The following is a 27,351-nucleotide window of genomic DNA, read 5'->3' as shown; positions in this document are numbered from 1 at the left end:
TTTCACATTTCCCAGTCTTATGTAAATCACTCTGCAGCATTTATATAGCATTAGTGTCACACAATTTGTATCATTATTGAACATTTATTTTCTTTTCAAACAAAGTGCGAAGTGCCAGAGGACGGGAAATATATCTTTAGCTGCAGTTTGAAAGAAAATGTACCAAGCTTGGTGTCGGATGACCTAGGTTCTACAAAACAGTTGTGTACCCTTAGCCAAATCACCTGTTCAAATCTAGGTTGCCCAAACTATAAATACACTTGAATGAGTGATTTTCAAGAATATGAGGCGAAATGAAGTCAGAGCATTCAAGGCTGGGGTGTCTTATTTCTTTTTCAGCTACTGTGTCTGTGCTCTCAGTGTTTCATATATCGGGTTCCTATGTGTATCTTTTTTTAAAAATTTCTACTGCTAATAAAAGTTTCACAGATATGACGTTTCATTTGATTTAATCATTTTGTCTATCATGTCATTTAGTGTATTTTTTTGAATGTAGTAAGTGTCTAATAAATATTTGTTGGGGAAAAAATGAATGCTATGGTTCAATCATGCAATATTCAGATGTGCATAACCACTTCCATGTGAAAAGTTTAGTATAGGCTGTAGAGAATGACATTTTAGGCTTTTGAGGAGAATTATTTTTATGTCAGCTTGAAATTCTTCTTGAACTTGATTTCTGACTTGGAGGCAAAAAAGCAAGCCTGAGGTGCACAAGCTTTATACAGAGAATCAACTGCTTTTAAAAGAATAATCCAGCTGCAATCTGATCAGCCAGGTAGGGCTTGTTCTGTGGAAATGAAGAAGGCCTCCTTTTTCAGTCAGAGTCACGCATATAAAGGCTTTGATAAGATTAAAATAATCCAAGAAAGCAATTTCAAGATGCACAGCTAGAAACAGGAACTAAGAAATATCCATATCTTACAGGACACAGCTAAGGGAAGAATCGGGTTTTAAGGACCATCTACAGATAATGTCAAGATGTACAGATAAATATGAGCAACTGCTGATTGAGCTAGAAGCACTGCTGGTTAAGTTATAAATCTTGTGATTTTTACCCTTCAAAATGCCTCTTTCCTTGCCACTTTATATTTTTTTAAAGAGATGTTTATGTTGTCACTTGGAGGTTGTGCTTTCCGGTGACTTTAGTCACCTTTGGTGCCCTGTCCAGATCCCTTTTACCAAGTCTGTAAAACCCCCAGTTTCCATCAGTGTTAGCTGCTAATGGCTCACAGCCCCGACTTCTCTTCAGAATCACTTGTGGCTGAAAAACATTTACTTTGCCCAAACCTTATGCACGTACCTCCCAACACTATCAGCTCATATCTGATGACTAACTGACATGGAGAATACAAAACGCCAAGGCCCTCACTTCATGATTAGGTCAACTCTGGGGCAATTCATGCTCTAGAGCTCCCCATGACATCAGGCTGAAGTTAGACTTACACTAATACCACATTCTCACTTAGCTGCTTTCCCTTTCCTACCCTACTTTCCTCTCTCCTTTTCACCTGACAACACTTCCTTAATAAATCATGTGCATCCAAATCCTTGTCTCAGGCTCTGCTTCTAGGAAACCTAACCTAACACATGAGAATTTTTTGAGAATAGATTCTTCCTTCTTTTATCTTTCATCTTCAATCTCCAGCACATCTGGATCATGATCCTTTACAAGTATTTTGAAGAGTAAGCAAAGTAGGAAATTTGGCTTTCATTTGGTGTGTTAGTTGGTCCTTGCATTGCTATAAAGCAATATGTGAGGCTGGATAATAATAATAATAATTATTATTATTATTATTATTATTATTTTGAGATGGAGTCTCACTCTGTCACCCAGGCTGGAGTGTAGTGGAACTACAACCTCTGCCTCTTAGGTTCAAGTGATTCTTCTGCCTCGCCTCCCCACTAGCTGGGATTACAGGTGCCCACCACCACGCCCAGCTAATTTTTGTGTTTTTAGTAGAGATCGGGTTTCACCTTGTTAGCTAAGCTGGTCTTGAACTCCTGACCTCAAGTGATCCACCTGCCTCGGGCTCCCAGAGTACTGAGATTACAGGTGTGAGCTACTGCACCCAGTCAGAGACTGGGTAATTTATAAAGAAAAGAGGTTTAAATGGCTCATGGTTCTGCAGGCTGTGAGGAAGTATAGTGCTGGCATCTGCTTTTGGTGAGCGCCTCAGGGAGCTTACAATCATGGCAGAAGGTGAAGGGGAGCCATGTATCACATGGCAAGAGAGGGAGACAGGAGGGGGAAGGTCCCCACGCTTTAAACAACCAGATCTCACAAGAACACTCATTACTGTGAGGATGGCACCAAGGCCTTCATGAGAGAGCCAACCCCCAAAACCAAAAACCTCCCACCAAGTCCCATCTCCAGCATCGCGGAATACATCTCAACATGAGATTTGGAGGGGACAAACATCCAAACTATATCCGTTGACCAAGAGCTGATCATGGAAGATGGATAGTTGAAGTCACAAGCAGTCCAGCACAATTCTAACCTTACCATGAATCTGAATTCTTAGCTCACTAAAGACTTAGGAACATGGCAGAATTGGGGAGTAGAATTATGGTCATGTAAAAATGGAGTCTGTTTAACATCGTAACCTTACATCAGAAACCATCAAAGCATCATATCAAACAAAAATATTGTTTTCACTTATGGAAAACACGAATATTAAATCAACACAATTTTGTTGCACACTTACTCTCTGCCTAGGCTGGGCATTGAGAAAATATTAAAAATATGTAGGATATGTTCTATACTCTCAAGAAGTTGTGAATAGTGAAAGAACCTGATAGATGAAGTAATAACTTCATGCAGTGTGCCTAAACATGAAATAGAATTCCATACAAAGTGACATTTAAATGGATAGAAGAACTGGAGACCATATCCACACTGGTAACAGCATGGGCAGAGGTGTGCAGTTAGACATGAAAATTAATGCAGTGTTCAAGAATATATTGAGGAGTTATTAAGAAATTAGGCTAAAATGTATGTGGATACAGATATGAGAAAGGGCTGTAAAACTCAAGATTGACTTTATCTTGAGAGCAGGGTGGCAGCTATCAACAGTGATAATGCACTTTCTCTTCTATTTTAAAAATTGAAACAGGATAGTAACCTTAAAAAGTGTTCTGAAACAATATTCTAAACAACTGTTATCACTTTTGCTTTTCCTTTTATCAAGTGCTTACTTAAATATTTCTCATTATTGCAATGATTGTGACTTGTAATTATTTGTAGTTACTATTTTACCATGAGCTTTACCCACATTTTTATGTGTTTTAATTTTAAGTGGCTAAATATTATTATAAATAGTGTGTGCACTATAATTTACATTCCTCATTTTCATTTTCTCTGAAATCTTTGTAGGCTATTAAGCAGAACAATGATAGGAACATATCGAAGTTTTAGAAAAATGACATCTTAAAAGCTGCAGGTAGATTAGGATGAGTAGGACTTGGAGTCAGAAACTTCAATAAGGGAATGGCTGCAATATAGACTAGGAAAGAGGTGACACCAACCTGTCAGTGTCCTCATCTGTAAAAGAAGATACAGCTGGGTGCATTGGCTCATGCCTGTAATCCCAGCACTCTGGGAGGCCAAGGTGGGTAGATCACTTGAGGCCAGGAGTACAACACGAGCTTGGCCAACAGGGTGAAACTCCATCTCTATTGAAATCAAAAATTAGCCAGGCATGGTGGCACACACCTGTAGTCCCAGCTACTTGGGTGGCTGAGGTAGGAGAATTGCTTGAACCCAGAAGAAGGTTGCAGTAACCTGAGACTGCTCCACTGCACCACAGCCTCGGTGACAGAGCGAGACTCTGTCTCAAAATAAACAAATAAATAAAAATACAGCAAGCCTCATAGGTGCTTGTGAAAGCTAATTGAAATAATATATTAAAAGAGTTTGGCATTTACAAAACTCTGAAATGATCATTCATTTAACAGAGGAAGCTATGAACTTTTTTTTTTTTTTAAAGGGTCAGTTTGACTTTTAGGCACCTGATTTCCTGAAGGACTCTTTGAACTCTTTGAATGTGGGTACTGTTTTATGCATTTTCATGTGATAACTAACTGCCTGACTTACATTCTTGCCCAATATACATATTTCTTCAAATAATGAACTAATGAATTCCCAGGCAATAAATACCTTTTTGTTAAATGGACAAACAATTCTGTTCAGTGGGAAACATGCTGGTAGAGTCTGCTTTTAAAGGAATTGCTGTATGCACTAAGAAATAATGAGGAATTAAAAAATACTTTGATCATAATATGGTGATAGGTATTTTCTTCTCTGGCCAGTGAAAGTGTGCGTTAGCTATGTACATTATGGGGCCAAACTAGTGATTGTTGCTAATTAGGAGATATGTGGTTCGGTCTATCAAGATTCCCAGTTTTCTGGGCACTGTGAGCTATAAGTCAAGTCATAAAAAATAGTGAATTGTCTTTTTCATATATAGCACTGAAATTGACTGGAGTTAATTATTTGTTTAATGTCTACCTCTCCTTCTAGACTACAGGCTGTGTCACACACCTCCCTCAGCATCTAGCACAACAAGTGGATTTAGTAATATTTATTAAATGGATTAAGAAATACAGAGTGAGTAAAATAGGACTCTGATTGGGAGTGTTGGGTCAACCACAATTTCGGTGTGATATATTCTACATATCACAGTGAGAAGGAAAATGATATAAAATGAATAATAGCCTCCTTAAAGTACTATACAAAAAGAATGCTTCTTATATATTTTCAAGATGATGTAATCTTGTCAAATATATAATATGTTACATGCTAGTACTTTCTTAATCCCTAATAGCAATACCAGTAATTGTATATTAAGTTCCTGCTATATGCCAAATACTTCTAGGTACTTTAAATGTGTATTCAGTAAACTTCAGAGCAAGCCTAGAGAGCAGAATTTAGTTATTTCACTGTAAAGATGAGAAAAGTGGGTCTCAAAAGAAGCAGATAACTTCTCCCAGATCACACAGTACTTTTTCTTGGTACCTGGAGTGATTTTCATCCCTCTTTCAAATGCAACCCTTTGGCCATTAGGAAGTAGCTATCACAACTGTATTTTTTTTTTTAACTTAATGTAAGGGAAAGACCACTTTACACATATACAAATAGGAGAAAAGTAATGTTTGAACCAAGTTGCCAGGCCTTCTGCAGCTAGTGTTTACATGAGTGAGTAGAGAATTGTAAGAAGTTCTGGTAGCAGTAAAAACAAATAACAAACAACGGAACATGAAGAGAAGATGTTGTCTACCAACAACTGTCAAATATGGCAGATGATCATCTTTGTCTTATTTTGTTCAGTGCCCCTCACTATCATCACTTAGGCCTCTCTCTCTCTTACCATTCAGATCTCTTGGAATTCTCTTAATTTTTAAAACCTATACCTTGAAAAATTCTGTTTAAAAATACATTGGAAAGCATATGGATTTTAGTAGGCTGAATAATGGCTACTGGAAGATACCATGTCCTAATCCCAATAAGCTGTAAATGTTGCCTTTTAGGGAAAAGTGGTCTTTGCAAATGTGATTAAGTAAAGGATCTTGACGAGGTAGATTATACTGGATTAACAGTGTGGGCCCTAAATCCAGTTCCATGTATCCTTACAAGAGCAAAGCAGAGGAAGATTTGACACACAGAGGAGGAGAAATCAGTGTGACCACGGAGGCAGAGACTGGAGTCATGTAACCCCAAGTCAAGGAATGCCAGCAGCACTGGTAACTGGAAAAGGCAAGGAATGAGTTCTCTTCTAGAGTCTGAGCAGCAAGAGTAACCCTACTGACACCTTGATTTTGCCCCAGTGATACTGCTTTGGGCGCCTCTAGTTCCCAGAACTGTAAGAGAATAAATGTGTGTGGTTTTTAGCCATCAAGTCGTGGCAGTTTTCTGCAGTGGCCATGAGAAACTAATACAGACATAGAAAATTATTTTATGACTTTTTCTCTTACATGCAGTTGTTTAGTCAGCATTTGATCTTATTAGAGCTAGATAGAACCAGGGTTTTCTAATCTACAAACCATTGATTTTCATCTTGATTTAAATGTGTTTACTTATTCCTCCTCTATAAGGTAGGACAATTTTGCAAAAGACGTATAAGAATGTGTTGTCTCCTTTCAGGTTCAGCCTAAAAAATCTTGATATAACAAAAGTTGGAGAAAACAATCTGTCTGAACCAAAGACTTTAGAATATGAATTCATACAAACTAATGAAGGAATACAAAACTCGGCCTCATAGGGAGAAAGTAGAGTGTCTTATGCAAATCTTTGTTGTCAGCCGCATTCCAACATGCAGAATGCAAAAGCCATGTTTCAGTTTGTTGAGGATTTGGAAATAGCTTGAGATAATCTTAATTTAAAAGGACTGGCAAATTCTTTCAGCTTTGTAGAATTTATTCCACATATGTCAAAGACACACTTCTTGTACTGCAAATTAAACTAGTAGTGTGTGATCTTAGTTGAAAAGGTAAACATTACAATTTACATTCTATTCTCTCATATTCATTCTTTTGGCACATGTTAATAAATTGCAAAACTGTATTGCTGATCCTGAAAAATCTAATGATAAATTCTAGGAATTATCAGTGATTAAAATATAGGCCTAGTTTGTTTTTGTTGTTGTTGTTGTTGTTGTTGTTTTTGAGATGGAATCTTGGTTTGTTGCCCAGGCTGGTGTGCAGTGGCACGATGTCGGCTCACTGCAACCTCTGCCTCCTGCGAGATTGCAATTCTTCTGTCTCAGCCTCCCAAGTAGCTGGGATTATAGGTGCCTGCCACCATGCTCAGCTAATTTTTTGTATTTTTAGTAGAAATGGGGGTTGGCCAGTCTGGTCTTGAACTTCTGACATCAAGTGATCTGCCCACCTCAGCCTCTCAAAGCACTGGGATTACAAGCATGAGCCACTGCGCCTGGCCATAGGTCTGGTTTTGTACTCTAAGAAAATGTCACATTACTAATTTTCATGCTTAGTGCTAAATTTACATTTATCTTAAATGTAAAAATGTAATAGACAACCAGTAATTTTTTATTTTCCTTAAAAATGGTCCTGGTAAATAAGATAATTGATTCGTAAGATCATGGTTTGTTGATGCCATTGCAACATAATCTTATATTGAGAACATCATCTGTTACAGTGCAAGTAGTTGTGGCCATGTGCTTAGAATAGACTTAGTTATTAAAGTACATTGTGATATGATAGAATAAGATTTCTCCAGATGTTTACAAAGCTCTTACAAGGAATTATTTTAGTCTGTTTCTAAATTATTTTAGTGTGTTCATCTGGATTGAAATGTTATGTGCTTAAAGGATTGAGTTACTGTGATGACTTGGAATATTTAAGTAGCTTTGAATTGTGCGGGTATGTTAAATACCTGTTTGGGAAAGAAAAATAGTATGAGTGAACAGAGATTAAAATTTGTGAATTATCTGATTGCCCTAGAGATGTCTCTCTTTGAGTTAAAAATAAGAGATTGGCTGGGTGTGGTGACTGACGCCTGTAATCCCAGCACTTGGGGAGGCCAAGGCAGGCGGATTGCTTGAACCCAGGAGTTCAAGACCAACCTGGACAACATGGAGAAACCTCATCTCTACCAAAAAAAAAAAAAAGAAAAGAAAGAAAAAAGAAAAATAAAGAAAAGAAAAGAAAGAGAAAGAGAAAGAAAACATTAGCCAGGCATAGCGGAATGTCCCTATAGTCCCAGCTACTCCATCGGCTGAGCTGGGAGGATCGCTTGAGCCCAGGAGGGTGAGGCTGCACTGAGCCAAGATAATTCCACTGAACTCTAACCCGGGAGACAGAGTGAGACCCTGTCTCAAAAAAATAAAATAAAATAAGGGATCGAATAATCCTGTTTTAAAATAGGCTAGGTGAGAAATGATTGTTTGTTTTTTTGTTTTAATCATATTGTTTAAAAGAATACTTCCCAGTAGAGTTTTATTGGGAAATCATACCAAAATAAGGAACATGCTGGGGGCAAATTAAGTGGTGAAGAGAATCTGAACATTAAGAAGAGAAACCAGGCAACACCAGCTCCAGGGCAAAAGGAGAGTTAAAAAAATTAGGAGGGGCTGACACTGCCAATGTAGCATCCAGAGAGGTTTGATGAAGAAAATTTGACTTTAGGGAGTTGTGAATTGAAGGTCAGAAGTGAGTTATGCATAGAACAGGATTTTACATCAAAACAACAGAGGAGTGGTATCTAAGGTCTGCTGCCCTCTAAAAAAGAGTGTTGGTTACCGCATCTCGTTTAGGCCACCCAAATTCCCAACAGACTGGTGACCACTGATCTCAGATAGAGGTGCTTTGCCTTCTTTCCATTCCTAAATTGTAACACAAATATGGCTAGGCACCCATTTTGCTCTTGCCCAGAACTGGGTCTTTTCACTCAGCTGTGCCGAATGAGCAGAAACTTTTATTATTTCTGAGGCATGTTGCCTAGAAGACTAATCTTTATGCTTGCAAATCTGAAGGAATTATTATCTTGCAAAAAACTAATAAGAAAAACAGAGTAAGGTCTGTCATTTCACCTGATTCTTGTAACTTCAGCTTGAAGTTTCTAATTTCAAGAAAATTAGAAATCACTCTTCAGCTAAGATTTGGGGAAAACTGTTAATAGTCACATGTGATGTTATTAACAGTTTATTGGATAGCTTTATGGATCCTGTTTCTCAAATTATACTTGGTTTTACAGATTTTAGCCTTTGGTTTGACTCTTCTTTTGCCCCATTTTTCTTGGCTGCTCCAGCTCCACTGCTGAGTTCACTACAGGTCAAAGAAGTGTTCAATATTTTTAAATCAGAAAATGCGGTGAGGATGGGATTTTGTAATTTAGGTTTTTAATCTCTGTATCTGAGCATTTTGGTTCATGCAGTGATCCCAAGTAGCTGAGGTGAGCCAGGCTGCAGTATCTTAACCTACTAAGTATGTGTAAACTTGATAGAGAACACAATTTTCCTTTAAATATCTTAGCTCTCTAGTCTCCCAAATTGTGAAAACATATTGGGGGCAGACTGTAAAAGAAATATGTTCATAAAATATAAATTCAGTGATATCCATGGAAAGAGCAAACTCAGAGTGAGGCAGATGGAAGAGGAATAACTCGGATCATCCAGGTGGGTTAGGTGTTCCAGGAAATACCGAGGAGCCCCAGGCAGCTGTGTGCTCTGGCAATACTGGAGGACAGTGCCTCAGTGATCTCTTCAAAATCAATGAAGATTTTTCCTTTACTCCGTAAGCTAGGGGTCATTGACAGTAGTTGGATTCATTTGGAGTGAGGTGCATAGAAACTGGCTTTTAGGAATTCAAAACTCTACGTGGAATATGTGAACCACTTGGATTCAGTGCATTTGAAAATAATCGAAAAAGTAAATACACTAAAAGTCAAAGAAAAATGAAGTCACTTGCTTAAAGGTTGCTGAGTATTAGATTTTAAGAGAAGAAATGTAGGGGAATAAAAGTTTTCATGGCAAAAAGACAAAACAAGCACCACTCTGTCCCCCCACCTTCCAGCCCCGCTACCAACACACACAGTGTTTTATGAAGTGGTCGCAGGAGAATCTGAAGCAGCCATAAAAAAGAAAGGAGGATGAGAGATCCAACTGTGCCACTAACAGGCACTTAATTTCTTCTGAGAACTAATTTATACCAACTACTCTAGCTTTTGAAATAGCAGGCAAAAGCCAATTTGCATTTACGTTGTAAAACTCTGTTTTCCAAACAGTGGCGTACAGAATGTTGGTGGTCCAATCTCTAATGTAAGCGAGGGATTTGGGGATTAAATATTTTCTGAATTCTTACTCTTTGCTAGAGAGTCAAGATAGGTGCTGGTATGTACCCTCCGAGAGGAAATAAATGGAAAACACAAAGGAAACAAACCTTTATAAGCTTTCTTCAACATGATCTCATATAATCCTTAGAATATATATGAAAGAATATTACTACTCCATTTTATAGACAAAGAAACTGATATTCAAGTTATGTAAGTTCCCCAAGTCTATACATTGGTGAATGGTGACTTCAGAAAGCCTTGCTCCTTCTAAAACTCCAGCCTACCTCTATTAGGCTGTGATTTAGAGTTCAAATGAGAAATACAGCCAACAAGTGCATAGAAATTCCAAAGACCCTTGGGGGATTGAGGGCTGGAAAAGGCTTTGTGGAAGAGATGAAACTTTCTTATTAAAAGGGTCCAATTTAGACAAGGGGAAGATGTTGCGTATAAAAAGGTTGATTATCTAGAATTGGACAACCTACAGCCCATTGAAGTATTTTGGATGTAAGCGTTTGTTAGATACTTTGAGAATTAGAAATTGTGAAATGTAGTTATTAGATAATTTTAGACAACCAAGAATCATTTAAAAATAAGGCTCCCATCTTTTCATTCACTCAAGGCCAAAAAACATTTTAGGATTAAAAACCAATCTCAAACTCTAAAATATTTATTAATAATTTAGACTTTATACTAAATTATCTTGGAAAAGCTAGAGCTCAACTAAAATCATTTTTTTAAATCTGGTTCATCTGTTTAATATTAAGGCAGTCTCTAATTTAGTAAATAAACACCTCTGAAAATTGCAGTGCAACCTCTATTAATGTGATTTAAACCATGTTGTATGTTTTCCTGAGATATGCCAGATTAATGAATTATCGAAGGCTTGGTGGAAAATGACCTGCTCAAAATGAAAATGGAATTCATAACTAAAAGCATCCCAAAAAACAGCTAGTCTTAACCCTTCATTTTGTAAATAAGATCAGTGGGAATAGGTTAAAAAGTAGACCATCTTTGCTATTTTAGATCACATCACATTCTTATAATTTGAGCACTAGTAAAGGTTTTATTTGCTTTCTATTTCTTTCTCTAATATTCAAATGTGATTTTGTTCCTGTTTGTACTTTGAATGGCATGTTTGGATGACTGGCCCAGATCTGGCATTCTGAGTTTGTGCCAACAAAAATGTCAAGTGCATTTGCCTTTTAATTACATACAGTGCCTGGATTTTAATATTTTAGATTTTTCCCTGAAGAAGAGACTTTTCTGGTCCTGTAGTTTGTGGAAGGGAAAAAATATCACTGACATTATTATGAAGCTTTTTCCCCTAACATCTCCATATATCCACATTTATCATTTCAGAACAATTTCACTTTGGGTCAGGTTTAGTTGTTCCGTAGCCTACTTTCCTATAAACGCTATGTTTAGATATATAATTCCGCACTGTTTGAACTTTTTTCTCTTAATTCCCATTAATGTTCAGCTCAGCTTGTTTTACTCTTAATAGGCCATTACTATTTGGATGTCACACATGTAATAATCAGTATGTAGAGGTGTAGTTTCTTGTGATTTACACTCCTTTCCTTCCTTTACGTTTGGCATAAATGTGAACCAGCTCATTATTTTCCAGGGTATTTCTTTTTTACTTCCCCAAATAAAATTTTATTTTCATCCTATTGTTATTCTCTGACTTTTGTTATTTCAGGTGGGCAAAAAATTCTTATTTGTCAATTAAACAACTCCATAATCACTGAACTCCCTTTAGCACCTACTACATAGACAAGGCACTTAAAGCATTTTTGCTTTTGAGATGATACAGTTCCTCAACTTAGTAAAAAGAAACCACACACACACCACCTACCTCCATGTCTTCTTCAGAAAGGTCTTCTCTCAGCTCCAAATCTAACACAGTCATCAAGGCACTCTACCTTATCCTTCTATTTTAATCCTCAGTATAGAACTCCTCACTATCAGGTGATCCTTGTTTACTTGTCTGTCATTTACTAGACAACACAGACATGTAAACTGCACAAGAGTGGAAATATTCTCTGTTTTGTTCAGCAATGATTCTTTAAACCCTAGAAGTGTGCCAGGCACATGCCAGGGACACCAAATAATTTATTTAATTAACGAAAGGAAGGTAACAAAAAAAGTAAATGTTTTCTTTGTGGGTTTAAGATGGGGCACAGAACATTTATTTTTTTTTTCTTTTTGCTTCTAAGGCTTCCTCTTAGAACCCTCCCAGATTCCATTCATTCGTCTATCCATTTAAATCTGTTTTTATTTCTCCCCAAAAGGATTTGATGTGACTGACTGCCAATTTATGTGTATTTATATCTCCCCAACTTTTCCTGTCTTTTTCTTAGGTAGTAGTTGAGGTTGACACCTCTATTGTATCCTCTACTTCACCTCCGTGTTTTGAAAAGGCAATGTTAAAAATTACTCCTAATATAGGTAGCTAATCACATTTCTCCCAAGTGAAAGTGCCAGATGGGAGTCAGGAAGCATGGGCTGTATTTTTAATTGTGTCAGAAGTTAATGCTAGAATTATGAAAAAACCACTTCCCTCTCCTGAGTTTGTCTTTCTTTATTTGAAAACCACAGTTGGACTTTTTTGTTGAATGATTCTAAGAAATGTCTTAGGATGTCAACAAATCAGATACAAATTCATCCCCCTATGGAGGAGCCTTATCTGTGCCTCTTCTGTAATACTAGTAGCCATGGTATGTATTGCAGTATTCTGCTAATAAGTACAGTCATTTGAGTAATTACCATGTTCTTCTAGTTTATACAATCTCTAAAGTAAGAACACTTGTTCATCTTTCTGGTTTTTTAGCCTAGTACAGTGTTTTATAACCATCAGATATTCAACAAATACCTACTAAATGATAAATAATAACAGATTCTTGTCTCCGTATTTTTAGAAAGTACACTTCCCTCCATCTAATGCTGCTTCTGTGATGCTATAATACTTATGGTGCAGAAATCCAGATTTAGAAAGAGAACTTTATCCGAATCTGTTTATACATTCCCTAATACTTACTGAGACTTCATAAAGTACCAAATATTGTCCTTAGCACTTTACATGTTTCAGTACATTTAATCTTTGAGTCAATCTAGAAGGTAGACTCAATCTCCATTTTACCAATAAGAAAAGTGAGGAGCAGTGGTTAACTTACCTAAGGTCAACTTGTGACAAAGCTGGAATTCAAACTCTGATTGATGGTTTTGTTTTATCAAAAAAAAATTTAAGGCCACCTGATGAGAATGTTCACTATTCGTGTTTTTCCAGAGATGATTGAAGCTCTTTACCAATTGATGCTATGAAGAGCAGAATTTTTCTCTTAAAGAATGCTGTAGATTTTATAAGTTAGTTCAGTTAACCCTAGCATTAATGTATTTGTTTCAAAAAAATTTTTAAACTTTAAACAGTATATTATAGTTAATAGATGCTCTTATATAAGTAACATACCTTGACAAATTATGAGCATTTTTCATATTTTACCTACTCATTGGACAAATATATATTAAAAGTTAACAATATATTGGTAATTATGTAAAAATCATTAGCCATAAAGACATGAATGAGATTATATCTTTGCCCTCGATTTGCTCCAGACTTAGTGTGAGTTGTAGACTTGCTGAGAAATACTTGCAATACAATTTTTATTTGGGTTACGGGAAAATAATTGACTGGTGTTTAGAGGTGAGAGGGTAGTTAAGGGAAAGGTGTTAGGAAAACTGAAGAACATAAAAGCCCATGATCCGTCTTCCCATTTTGGAAGTCTGGCAAATTAAGTTCTCAGAGGACCTCTGCAGAACAGTCCTACCCTGGATAGGACACATCTTTGGATACATTACTGGACTTAGAGTGGCTGGTGGAGATATCTCAGGACCCACTATTCTGCTCTCTCCCTCTCTCTCTCTCTCTGTATATATATAGAGAGATAAATATATATTTTATATATATATATATATGCACCAACCTCATTTAAATTATATCTTACCACTTTGTATTCTCAGCCTTCTTGATTTTTGTCACTTGAGCAGTAGTGTATATATATATATATATATATATATATATAGAGAGAGAGAGAGAGAGAGAGAGAGAGAGAGAGAGAGAGAAAGAGAGAGAGAAGGAGAGAGAGAGAGCTGAAAACAGTGAGCAACAGGCAGAAAGAGAGGTTGGTAATCCCTGAAGGGGGGTGCTAAAACTATATTGCCCTTGAGACTTTTATCTTCAGACTGGTAGTAAGAGTGTTGCCCAGCCTGGGACTCCCATATGGAGCTGGCAGAGTTGGTCTGAGGTATGGGACACCTCATGGCTACTGGTAGGAGATGTAAATTATCTTTGAGATGAAAGCATGATCAATTTAGGCCTGCAGGGTTCCCACAGACTAACATAAAGCAATTAACTCACAATCAAAGGTCACCAAGCATTCTTGAAAGTAACTCACTGTGAGAGTTAGCAGAAACAACAGATGTAAATCCTCAAAAAAACTGCAGGTATTGAGATTGTCAAATACAAATAGCCTTGTACAAAACCTCTAAAGAAATAAAGTGCAAATCATAAAGATTAACAAGGTGCTACCAGGAATAACTAAACACAGAACTGTTTAACAAGAACCAAATGGAACTTGTAGGAAGGGAAAGCATAATTGTTCAAATTTAAAAATAACTCTTTGGATAGACTTAATAGCAGATTGGGCAAAATGAAGAGATAATTTATTAGCTAGAGTTTAAATCTGAAGAAGTTACCCAGAACAAAACAGAAAAAAGGGCTAAGATGCTCAAGAAGAAGAGAACTAGGCCTGGGGATATCTCCATCATATATACAATATATTACAGAACTATAGTAATTGAAATCACGTACTTCAGCACAGAATAGTTTATTTCCTCTAAGAATATAATGGAAAATCCAGAAAGTGACTCATGTACTTATGTAATTTTGATATAGGACAGAAGTGGCTGTGTAGATCATTGGATCAATTCAAAAGTTATGCACAGGTAACTGGATATGTATGTAAGGAGGGAGGAGGACCTGAAACAGCTTTCTACTATACATCTTGGACTCTTTTAAAACTTTCAAATAAAAAAGAGGATTTTTTAAAAACTCAGGTTTGAAGGGGACTTCTTAAAGAATAGACCCTAACCATAAAAAAGATTGATATATTTGACTTCATTAAAATTAATAACTGTTATTCATACCATAAGTAAAGTGGGAAGAAAAGCAACTGATGGCTTTCAGGACACATTACCCCAAAATATGGCATCTTAGCATACTGAATATTTTAACCTGAAAAAAATTTGAAAAAGTGACAGAAACAGGAAGATCTCTCTGACCTTCCCTTGAAACAGATCGTAAGACCCTCATATGAGAAGTGTCCTCCTTATAACTACAGGGAAAAAAAAAAAAAAAAAAAAAAAAAAAAAAAAAAGCACCCTTCTTTCCAAAGATAAGGGACACAGAGAAGAATCTGAACAAACAGGCCTTGCTAAGTTTTCTGCGGTTTACTGTACTAGCTCATACTCTTTACCCTGTCATCGTCCTTTATAACGTCAGCCTTCATCAAACCTACTAGAAAAACACTCGGGTTTAACTGTTGCATTAGTTCTTCATTTCCTTATGAAGTCTACCATGTCTTGTAAAACTTATATTAATAAATTTGTATTTTTCTCTTCTTAATCTGTCTTTTGTAATAGAGGTCCTAGCCATGAACTCTTAACATCTTGAAAGGAAAAGATGGTTTTCATCCCTTATGCCGTCTGATAGGAGAAGATATTTGTAATACAAATTTCAGTCAAAGCTATATACTGAACATTTCAGAGAAAAAAACAGGTAGAGATATTTCAAGTATCTCAAAAAGTCATTTTAGTAGTAATCAAATATGTATTACATATCATTTTCTACTGCTCAAGTAGAAAATCAAGAAGGCTGAGAATACAAAGTGGTAAGATATAATTTAATATAATTTAAATGGGATTGGCCTACACTACTGTGGTAAGATATAACTTAAATGGGGTTGGCATACAATGCTGGTGGGTATATAAATTGGTAACAGTTTGGTGTATTATCTTGTAAAGTTTAATATTTACAATCTTTGTTTCATCAAAATGAGCTGGATACAACCCAAGGACCATAGTTTGCCAACTCCTAAAATGGAGTGAACAGTATTTGAGAAATAATGGAAGGATTTTAATGATAAGAGTATATGAATGGAAGTGTCTCAGAAGACGAGGTTGAAAATGTTGATTGGAGCCTGCTTGTGAAAGGCCTTATGTGTCATAACTTTTGCCTTTTCCTCTTGAATGTAAAGCAATGTAGTCATTTCTTCACATTTACATTTTAGAAAACTCATCCAACTAGCAATATATAGGACAAATCTGAGGTAGTCAACATGGGAAGCAGGAGGACTAGTGAAAAAACAAGATTGGGTCCTGAAGGCAGTCGAAGGTGAGGTGGAGAATTCAGAACCAGTTTCAGAGAGAACTAAGGAGATAGAATCAACTGCGTTTAAGAAGTAAGACAGTACACTAATGCTGTATTTTACCTAATTGAATGAATTTAATGGGAAACTTCATGAAAAATTAATATGCACATTAAAATATTTCTTCTTCATTACTATGAAACAATAATATTTTACATGTTTTTTACCATTATATACATTCCTAAAACATACTTATTTTATTGCTTTCTTAAAACATATTTCTGTCACTTCAGAATTTTATATAGCATTTTGAGCTGTGTTTTTAAAACCAAAACTAATTTAGAGACTCTTAAGACTAGAAGATGCCTTTAGCAGTGTAAAATTAATTTCCAATATCTTCAATATTAATCTGTAATTTTATTTCTTAGTTGTTTAAAGTCTTCATAGACTTTTGCACTATTTTCCACATCGGAAATATTTGGGTCGCATCCATATCATTATTAAAGGAGAATAAATTATTTTCCAATTTACTGTTAAAGCACATGGCATTTAGCTGCTCTCTTTTCTCACCAATAAAATCTCTGGTAGACCCTGTTTTAGTCAGTGATCTAATACTGGGCAAGTTTCATAAGATCACATGCGATGAGGAAGCCAGATTACTTAAAAGGATCATTGAGTTAAATAATACATACTTCAAGACGCCCATAAGGTTTAGGCTTCCACTGTGGCAGCCTGTGATATAAATAACACGTACTTTACACAACCTGTCATTGTATATTTATATAATAGGGAGCTAAGATTTTTTTAAAAGCTGTTTTTTGATAATTTCATTTTTCCTATTCATAGTTTTTCATTTCTATATAATAGACCCAAAGAACTGACATCTAGGTTATCTCTACCTAGAGCAGCAGCATCTACTCCTATTTCTACTATCCCATGTGTTTTAGTTTACAGAAACCTTTCACACCATTATGTTACTTGATATTCCTAAAAGCTACACAAGATGGGTAATGTTATTAATTTTATTTTATCGATGAAGGCATTCACTCTAAAATATTCTCACTTGCTCATTGTCACACAACAGATAAGAGAATGAGATAAGAATCAAAACAGGGTCTTGCTGATCCAATCCCTTGTGCTTTCGGTGACACTGGACTTTTCTTGCACATTGGTTTGGCGATAGGTGGTGACAGATGGTGGAAACGGTTAGCTCTATAAAGGAATGTAACAAAGGGCCTTGAAATTTCCAGAGACAACTCAAAAATGTTTGTGTCAAGTTCACCTTATGTTAATATCCACAACAGTAAGAGATTTGTCTGATCAGAGACATCCTTGTGTTTTTTAAGGAGATAACTGATTTTCTATATGCCAATACAACCTACCTTAGGCAGGCTTACTGGCATTCTTTCATTTATTCAACTAATATTTTCTGTTGTATTGCTCCTTTTTAGGTCCTACTAGAAATTCAATGGTGAGAAAAATAAATGTGGTTTCCGCTTTCATGGGCTTTACCTTAACAGCAATGGGAAGCTATTGGAGGGCTCTAATCAGTGCAGTGATATGATACAGTTGAAATCCTAGAAAATGCTTGTGCTACAATGTGGGTTTTGAGGTGGAATAGGCAAACAGTATATTCAGAGATTAAACATAGGTGGCTGCTGTGTGATCTGGCTGAGAGATGATACTGATCTGAGTGAAGGTAGTAGCAGTGGGGATGGGAAAAGTGAAGATAAAGAATATTTAGGAAGTAGTAATTTTGTAACTAATTGTGTAAGAAAGTGACTGTGCATTCCAGTTTGCCCAAGATAATTCCAGTTTTTGTTTTCCTTCAAAAACATCCCAATTTGAATGATAAATGTTAATCCTAGAGATAAGCAAAGTGGAGGATTCAAGAATGATGCATACATTTCTGGCTTGAAGAACTGTATGAATAGTTTTGCCATTTACTGAAAGTGGATACACTTGAAAAAGAACTGGCATGAGATAAGATTATGAGTTCAGGTTGGACATGGTGTGCTTAAGGTGACTGTCATACATTGACCTGAAGACATATTAATCACATGACTCCTTGGGTCAGGAATTTGGGTTGCAACTTTCAGTCAGAGATACATCGATTAGAGAGTGATCAGGTATCAGGACGGTAACTAAAGAGATGAAAATGGATAAGATCACCAAGCCAAAAAGTATGGAACACAGTGTCAAGAGGCATAGGTCCCTGAGGAACTCAAAGGGGCACCTATTTTTAAGGGATGAGCAAACAAAAATCTGGAGGGGAGAGACCAGAGTCCAAGAAAACTAGGAGGTACCCAAGCTCATGGAAGTCCCAGAAAAAGGGTATTGCAAGAAAGAGGGAGTAGACAGGAATGTCACATGCTATTAAGAGGTCACATAAAATAAGAATAGAAAAGTACACATTGAATTCAGAAACTAGCAAGTCATTAGAAACATTGGTTGTGGTGGTTTGGTGTGGATGGGGACATAGCCTGCTGGTAGGATTTTAAAGAATGATTGGGACATGAGTGGGAACAGTTTCTCAGATCTATAACTGAGAAAGGAAGAAAGCGCTAATGAAATACCAGGAGTATTTGCAGAATTTGAGTGACAATAATATATCCGAAGACACCATAAGATTACTTAATACATTGTACTTAGAGGCTTCTATCTCTAATGTCCATTATGAAAGTAGAAGAATGAATTTGTCTAATCACAGCTATTAAAATAGTTATAATTTTTAAGGTAAATTTGTGTGACTTTAAAGCTTTTTAAGTACTGGGAGCAAGGACACAATTGATGAAGTCACTTTAGCTATTTTTGCCCCCCAAAATGCATTCTAGAAATTTGTTCAATGAAAATAAAATTGTGCCTTAGTTTTTTTTCTCACTATATGAAGAATTATGCTGCTCTTGGCTTCTGAACCCTGGGGATTCCTTATATGTTCTGTGATAGATTAAAAAAAGGTAAAGATTTATGGTCAAGGAAAACGTGAAAAAGGTTCTCCACATTGTCTTTGTGTATGTGCATAAGTTACAAACAGAAATCAGGGGCCCCACCACTATTAATAGCTTTTTGCTCTCTTTGAAGAAAATGGAAAATGCTCACTTAGGGGCTACTGGTTGTATTTCCTTTAATGAATCTTCTAAGCTTGAATGATTTTAAATAGGATATTTATGTTCCCCGATTATAGCAGGCCAAGAACTTTAAAAGATACATGTGATTAAAATATCCAAACTAATAAATCTATACAGACATATTTAGTGAAAACTACTGTTCATGGTAGTAATAGTAATGATAATAATAAATGCCACCGCTAAAGACTTTGAGGAGAACTCACAATTAAGGAAAACAACCACCAAATCACATGTACTTGGAGAATTTGATTAGACTTCTATACTTCAGTTTAATAATTATGTTGAAGATTAGTGAACAACTCTTGGCACAAGAATTGTCATCATGACAGACAGGCAGCCTTACCCAACTCAAATAAATAACTTAATGGGCTTTTTTTCCTTCATTAACCACATGGTAAATGTGAATTGAAGCCCAGTCTTTAACAAAGACATATAGACTATGACTTTAAAGTAATATCTCTGATTTGCATAATAGATTATGAAAGTCTCAATGCTTTGTACTCTTGGTACACTTGCAAGCGTTTTAGTATCTATCTATGCTAAAAAAGTAACTTCCAGATTTGGCTTTTTATTTCTGGAAATATGTTTACATGAATTCATTAACCTATCTGTATTACTTGTAAGACCTTAAAAATTTCTTCATCCCCTAACTTTGAAATTGTTTGACCCATCACCCTCATGTCAGTTTTGTTATTTTATTACTAAATCTAGGTAGTAGTATTAAAGCTACTGCTCTTACTTCATGATGATAGTTTATATTTGCACCTACATAATTATATGTATTATATTTGTACCCATATACATTATCTGCTTCTGGTGGGGAAGAAGCATCTCTGAAGATTTTTGTAAAATGTAGCATATGCCACTCATAGTATAATATATTTAGAAAATTATACCATAATAGCACGTATTTTATTTTAACTGTTATGAAAAATGCTGACCTCATTAAGCAAGAACTGCTCTTCCAGAGAATTTTCAGAAACATTTGATTCTATAACTCAGATATGTCAGAAAATCACTAAGGGATCATTATCATTAGCCCCTGAAAGCCAAGTGTCTCACAGAACCTGAAGAAAGTAGTCTTTGATTAGTGAATAATGATGATTTGTTGCATGGACTAAGACTTTTTTTCTAGTGATTTCTACATCAAACATTCTGTTTCTCTTCCTATTTGAAGTAGTATCTCTGCCAAACCAATGTAATTTAAGAGTTACAAGCAATGACTATGTTCCTTTTAGGTTTTTTCATTCAACTTTGTAACATATTCCACCTGTTTTCAATAGCTACATATATAGAGATATAGATATATGTATTTATTTCTAAAGTTGCCCTGGAAAGGAAAAGATCTCTAACATATTTACTACATGTTTTGGTAAACTGAACCATAAAATAATTTGAAAGCCTTGAGGTACCTCTGTTCATAATTATGAGGTTAGAAATTCCCTACAGCCAGAATATATGGAAAGTGTCAAGTCAGAAAGGGAATCTTCCTTAGTTTCCCAAAATATACCAGCCAAAGGCTTGCTTTTTCAGCTTGAGAATAATAGTTACCAAATCTAGTCTATGGAGAAGTTTTCATGCAATTGAAATAAGATAAATTAAGACAGTTATAGTGAATTGTTTTACAAAGTTAACGGTTTGTAACTATGTCTTTCTCACCGGTTTAGCTTTAAATTACCATTTTATATAACAATATTTACATTAGATCTATTTATTCTGTCAGATTTCTTACTTTGAGAAATTAATAGTTAACCTCAACAGTCTCCTTTTGGCAGAATCTGTGGCTGGTGGGAAAAGTGGAGCAGATACTTGGATGTATAGAACTATGGGTTGGGGGAGTGTAGAGAAGCCAAGAGGAGAAGGTAAAGAAGAAAGGATCAGAATGTAGACAAATGGTTCATTTTTAAGAGCTAGTTAACAAATTGTCCATTGGAAAGATACGAGGTTAGGTTTAGAGATTTCTTTGTGTGTCTGTTCATGTGGACACCATCTCTTGACTCCAAGTGTAAGGCGCTGTGCTGGGTGCTTCAAGGCAGTTTCCCAAATGTGTCTAATCCTGCGAATCACCTGGACTCTTGTTACACCAATTTTTAGCAGTAGGAGCCATGGATCTGGAAACATTGAGAAATTGTGTGTTAAAAGACAGAAGATATATTAGATTTTTTCTTTGCTCTTGAGCAATTTATAAACTATCCTTATCTTTCTAAGCCTCAGTTCCTTTATCGATAAAGTGTAGGTAGTAATACTTTCCTTGTCAATTTTCAAGATAAATGAGGTAAAAGGAAAATGTCCTCAGAGAGTTACCGGGGCTTGTAAAGGAGTTAAAGTTTATAATTTTAATTGATTGTGTGTATGATGAGTAGTCAGATGGTTTTGAGGAAGAAAGGAAGTTAGGGCATACAAAGAAGTTTTTAAAAATAATCATCTTCTCCAAGTTGTTTCCCAAGTTTATTATCTGGGTTTTATTTAATAAAATAATTTGAAATATTCCTTGATGTGTCTGTTTTTCTTTGCCTATTCTTCTCTTGTGCCAACTCAACTATTCATCTCAAATTATATATATTAAATCATAAACTCATGCTTCTAGCAGTTATACTAGACATTTATTAAACCTAACCCTTCTGTCCCAGACAAGTGTCATTAATACTGCCTTAAAGCACCAAGCATACCACCAGGCATTTGAGTCAAGAAGCATTTGCTGAATTGACTGATAAACCTCTAAATCTGACCCCATTTCTTTCCAATGTACTAGTTGCTAGAAAACCTTATGTTCTGACTTTCAAGGACACTTGGGGAAAACTAGTTCATCATTCTCTTTGATATTTATTTTGGAGGTTTGTTTTATTTTTTGTATTAACAAAACCTCTTGTCAGAAAGATTTCCTTACCTTGACCCTAAATCTCATATTGTATTTTAGCATGCTTCTGTATTTACATTGTGAAATTATTTTTATTAATATACAGTAAACAAGTTGTGTTTATTGGGGGTGATTACTGGGAATAATTCTTTTTCTGTGATTGTTAGCTTCTTTCAGTAACTGATTTTTTTTTATTCATTTAGCAGCAGCAACAGAAGAACCAGAAGTGATCCCAGATCCCGCCAAGCAGACAGACAGAGTGGTGAAAATAGCAGGAATTAGTGCTGGAATTTTGGTGTTCATCCTCCTTCTCCTAGTTGTCATATTAATTGTAAAAAAGAGGTAAGGCCTAATATTGTCCGGTCCTGCTCACTTGCCATTTATGTCACTGGTTTTAAAAACCTGTTTTTTTCAAGATCCTTTAAATTAGAACAAACAACAAGAAGAAACTTTTAATTTTAACAATGTTGTCAGCACCTGAGTCTATTGGACATGCTGTCTAATAAATTCTTATTTGGTTATTTGCAATTTAATTCTGGATATAAAACATATGCTTTTTGTTAAGTTGATCTAGAAATTAATATCTGAATTTAAATTTCTCAAATGCAAAGGTACTTGAGATAATTTATCTTGTATTTGAAGTGTTATTAACAATGGCAAAATATGGATTTATTGTGATACTTGGGCTGTGGTCTAGGAATTATTTTGTGCTCTTTTAATGTATTTTTCTACATCTCGGCTACAAATAAGATATGAGAAGAATATAAACATTATTTAGTAAAATTGTACATTAAATATTCATTGACTAAAAATTTTAGCCTTTTAAAATAGAGAGTAAATTGTTTTAATTGAACATTAATTTTTTATACTGTATCAACCAATATCACCATCTTCTGGAATTACTTGAAAATATTAAGACCTACTGGAATTTAAACTGAGCTTTGCTCTGGAGACCAAAGTATATTCCTGATGAAAAGCCTTTCAAAGTACACAGTTTTTGTAATTTCAGCTGTTTTACATTATATAAAATGTCATAAATCTGTAAGGCATTGTCTTGGAAACTAATATAGCACTCTAATCTTTCCCATTGTGTATTTGGGATAATGCTACAATTTGGAAAGACTTTAAAAAAATCTTTATAAGCAAAAGTACAGTCCTAAAATAGTTTGGTGTATAGAAGTGGTTGTAATCAATGAATTCTATTGAAAAATATAATAAATGATGTTGCTTATATTACATTAAATTATCCAGTTTACTATTATAGTTATTTTATACTTGAAATAAAGCATTAACATTATAGATAAGACTCATACTACATGTTTTAACGATTCCATCAGAGTTTATTTTAATATATTGCCTCTTTACGATTATCCCCTGGAGATATATATGTTGGAGAAGACACATCTGCATTAGAAACATTAGGTATGCATTATAGTGTTTTGTGTTAAATTAGCTACATACGTGCTTTCCCCAAATAGTGCTTTCTCTTGCTGTTGTCTCCCTCTGTGGTTGGAAAATACATCATATGTGAGGCAAAAGTTTTAAGTATTTTAGCAATAAAAATTTGCCAGTAAAGATCAATAAAAATCACCAAATGTAACCTTCAGACCTTATGTCTCTGTTTAGTTTAAATTTGTATTTGGAGACTTAAGTAAACAGTTTAGAGAGCAAATTTAACTAAACGTTGCTTAACAATGTTCTTCAGATTGGATATAAACATGAAAGTGACTTCTAATTATGTCCTCATATTCAGTTAGAATTGGGCTAAACTATTCAGTTTTATTTGAAAGCATTCATTTGTCTTGATAAACCTCCCTATCCAGGCCTCTGATTTAGCAATAATGAAAAAAAAATTGAAAAATAAACTTCCTAAAGTATGCTAAAACCATCACTAAGCAAGATTTTAGGGGAAGGTAAAATGCTCTGACAGCTCTCTAAAATTGTATAATATGACAACTTGATTTTCTGGTTCATATATTAAATGGTTAAGTTAATGAGCCTCTCTATTAAAATATTTAACATTTGAGCTTTCATAATTATGCTTTGATTGTCTTTTGCTAGAAAGTATGTTAGGGCTTTTGCTTCTATTCCTCACCATCACCTTTATATCCAGGAAAACCTACACTTTTATAGAGAGATCAGGTTTCATTATTTAGATATGTTACCTTCTAATATATAGTATTTATATCTACATTACTTGAATTTCTTACTTAGCAAAGCAACTTTGTAATGACTTTTACTCATATGTACCGTGTGTCACACATGTAACATGTATGCTTTAATTACAAGTATGTTTATCATACATATAAAAAAGTATAGATATAGCAGCATTGCATTGGATATTATCATCAAGTATAGCTTAAAACTATTAATATAAAATGTTTCCCTTTTAATATATTAATTTATAATTAAAATAATGGAAAAACAAGTTACTTCAGTCTCTTATCTACATTTTAGTGGGATAGTGTTAAGTTTGACTTTATCCCTCACTGGGATGAATATATGTAGATATATTTCTTGTGGGGAAAACAGTTCCATGTCTTTTTGGTTGTTTTGCAAAAGGATGGTGTGTAATTCAATTGAGTAAAGTTTTACAGCTAAGGATATATATAAAGTAAGTTTTTAGGCTAAGAAAAGGGATATTGCATCTTTCAAAACGCAATGTCATTTTTTTAATTTAATCGCTATTCAATTATTTCCAAATGTATGCCATTTTTCATTGGTTGTGTATTATATTTTACATGCACAGCATGAACACATTAATAACTCAAACATAAATTTGAAATTATGTTTCAATACAGTAAATGTTTGTGTATATTATGTTCACATGCATCTACTGTAGAAGTATCTTTGTGTATATATAGTATATGGTATATATGTATATTCACATAACATATGTATATACCTATGTACCATTAAGATATAATAACTTGTTTGTAGAAATTTAGGTGTTATTCTGTATATATGATATATTAATATGATAAATCTTTATGTTTTGTATCTAAAGAAAAATAATCTATATAGTACACAAGTTCTATGCACAGCTGTTCCATCTGTCACATATTTAGATGGTAATGGATATTATGCTTAACTGCATGTTGAAAATACACAATCCATTTAATTTTTCAATTTTTTGGCAATAAGAAATATCAGCATGTTATTTTTTCCAAATTATGTATTTCAAATTTTATTTTTAATTGCATATCTGTCTGTTTAATTGCATGGCAAAAAAACAATCTAACAATGCATGAGCAAATTGAAATGCAAAGCAAAAAAACATGAATTTTATTTTATTTTCTTTTATTTTTTAACGCACATTTTTCTGCTTTATTGAATGTGACAGAGTCACGCTTTTCATTCACCATTGCTTCTCTTTTTCCACTGTCTGTGATTTGCTTGCCAGGAGGAGCTACTATTCTTACTCCTACTACCTGTAAGTAGAAAATGGGTGATGTACAACTTTACATGTGTTAAGGATGCAGTATCCCTTTTCAAAAACAAAACAATGTTTGCAATTTTGGTGACATTAAAAAAAAAGTTTTTTCAGACTCTAAAACTATAAACTTTATTACCTATTTTGCCAATCTTTTTAAAAAGGGATATTGTATTTCTGTTTGTCCAGCTACTTTTAATTTATTTATAATTTTCCATAAGTAGCTTTAGTCTAGAGCCAAAACATCATTTATTTACTAAAGTTAAACCTGTACCTTATCTTAGCAATATGACACTTCACTCATCTTGTAAAGAAGAGATAGTGGTTGTAACTCACAAATCACTATCTTTATGTAGCATCGTTATGTCTGACAAAATGAGCCAAATGGTGTATTTATGGAACACTCAAAATGCCTTCATAGGATGCAAATTAGTTCAGGTCTGCATGTGATAACATCTCTCTCTGTATTTCTAGGAATCCAGGATGGGTTATAACTTCAGAACATCTTTGGTCTGGCCATTAAGGCAATCACTGTGCTTTTGTTAAAGAAAAAAATAGTAGAAAAATCATGGTGTTGCAGCAACAAAGAAATAAAAATTATTTTTAGAGGAAAAAAATGAGTTCATTGTAACTTAAGTAGGACAAATGTTTCCTAAAACTAGAACCAAAAAAAACCTTTGTCAACTAGAAACTAGGAACAGATATAGGCACCACATTGCTCCTTTTCTCTTCCAAAGTCTGTAACTCTTCCGAGACTCAAGCATGGTTTGTTCATTTGGATAAGGATGGAGAAGATGGTCCATTCTATTTCCTGAGTCATTTTCAGCTTATCACCTAAGATGCCGGAGTAGTTTTTCATCCAAATCAAGGGAACATTACAGCAAGGCATTCTTGGACTTTGCTTGACCAGTATTTGATCCACCACCTTTCAAGGTTTAAAGATTGAAATTAAGTATGTTTGGGGCACATATCCCACAGCATTTAAATCACTAGGTAAATTTAAGCTAGCTTTACAATAAAACCTTTGTAACAGTCTCCATTCTCCATGACTATAACACAGTTCTGCCAACATTTTAAATATTATAAAAGTTTTGCTTCCTAAAATCTGCTAAACCAAGCAGCTGTACACTAACAGTGCTCCTAACTTATTGTGATGAATCATAATATCCTTGTTAAATTATGTTTGATGAAGCCAGAGATAATTAACTGTACCGTTTCATACAATGATGGAGCACTTTCCCCCTTTATGGCCCACCCATACATCCACCTGCAGAAGTTTATGCTGTTGGCTGCTTTGATAATGAAAGTCATTTGCACATCTGTCAAACTCAAAGTAGTTGCAAAATGAATTGCTTAACTGTTCTGAAGTGCACATTATATATGCTAGTTGCTCAGGAGGAGACAAAGCATCAAACATACTGGAATCAATAAGTATTTCATTATGAGACTGTCAATAGCTTAACATTAACCATTGATGCAGCTCTGATGTTAAAATGGGATTCCCTTTTTTGATGGATAGACAACATTTCTGTGTTCCAGACAATGTAACAGGTTATACTAATATTATTGTAGTACATAGGGTTACTGGCAATTTTAATCATAACTACAGAGATTATCACAGAGATATGCTTTTAAAGGCTGCTTAGCCATACCTAGTGATGCTTATCTGGATTAGAGGGGTTTTTAAAGATAAAAATAGATAAAAATCAGAGTAGAGCTTA

At 34.9% G+C, this 27,351-nt stretch overlaps 1 protein-coding gene across 5 annotated transcripts in view; it reads left to right on the top strand.

Annotated features, from left to right (window-relative positions):
• The window catches only part of PTPRK (protein tyrosine phosphatase receptor type K), a 559,982-nt gene that overhangs the window by 492,637 nt on the left and 39,994 nt on the right, over positions 1-27,351 (top strand). For 3 of the 5 annotated variants that reach the window (XM_028847096.2, XM_078001187.1, XM_078001186.1), the window contains exon 14: positions 22,401-22,539. In XM_028847096.2, the coding sequence (XP_028702929.1) occupies positions 22,401-22,539 (139 nt within the window). The remainder of the gene's footprint in view (positions 1-22,400; positions 22,540-27,351) is intronic. The other 2 variants (XM_028847097.2, XM_028847094.2) reach the window with 1 other exon arrangement.

Source organism: Macaca mulatta, chromosome 4, assembly GCF_049350105.2.
Source record: "Macaca mulatta isolate MMU2019108-1 chromosome 4, T2T-MMU8v2.0, whole genome shotgun sequence".
Taxonomy (NCBI): Eukaryota; Metazoa; Chordata; class Mammalia; order Primates; family Cercopithecidae; genus Macaca; species Macaca mulatta.
Note: the sequence above shows the minus strand (reverse complement) of the source record. Positions and strands in the feature narration are given on the sequence as shown.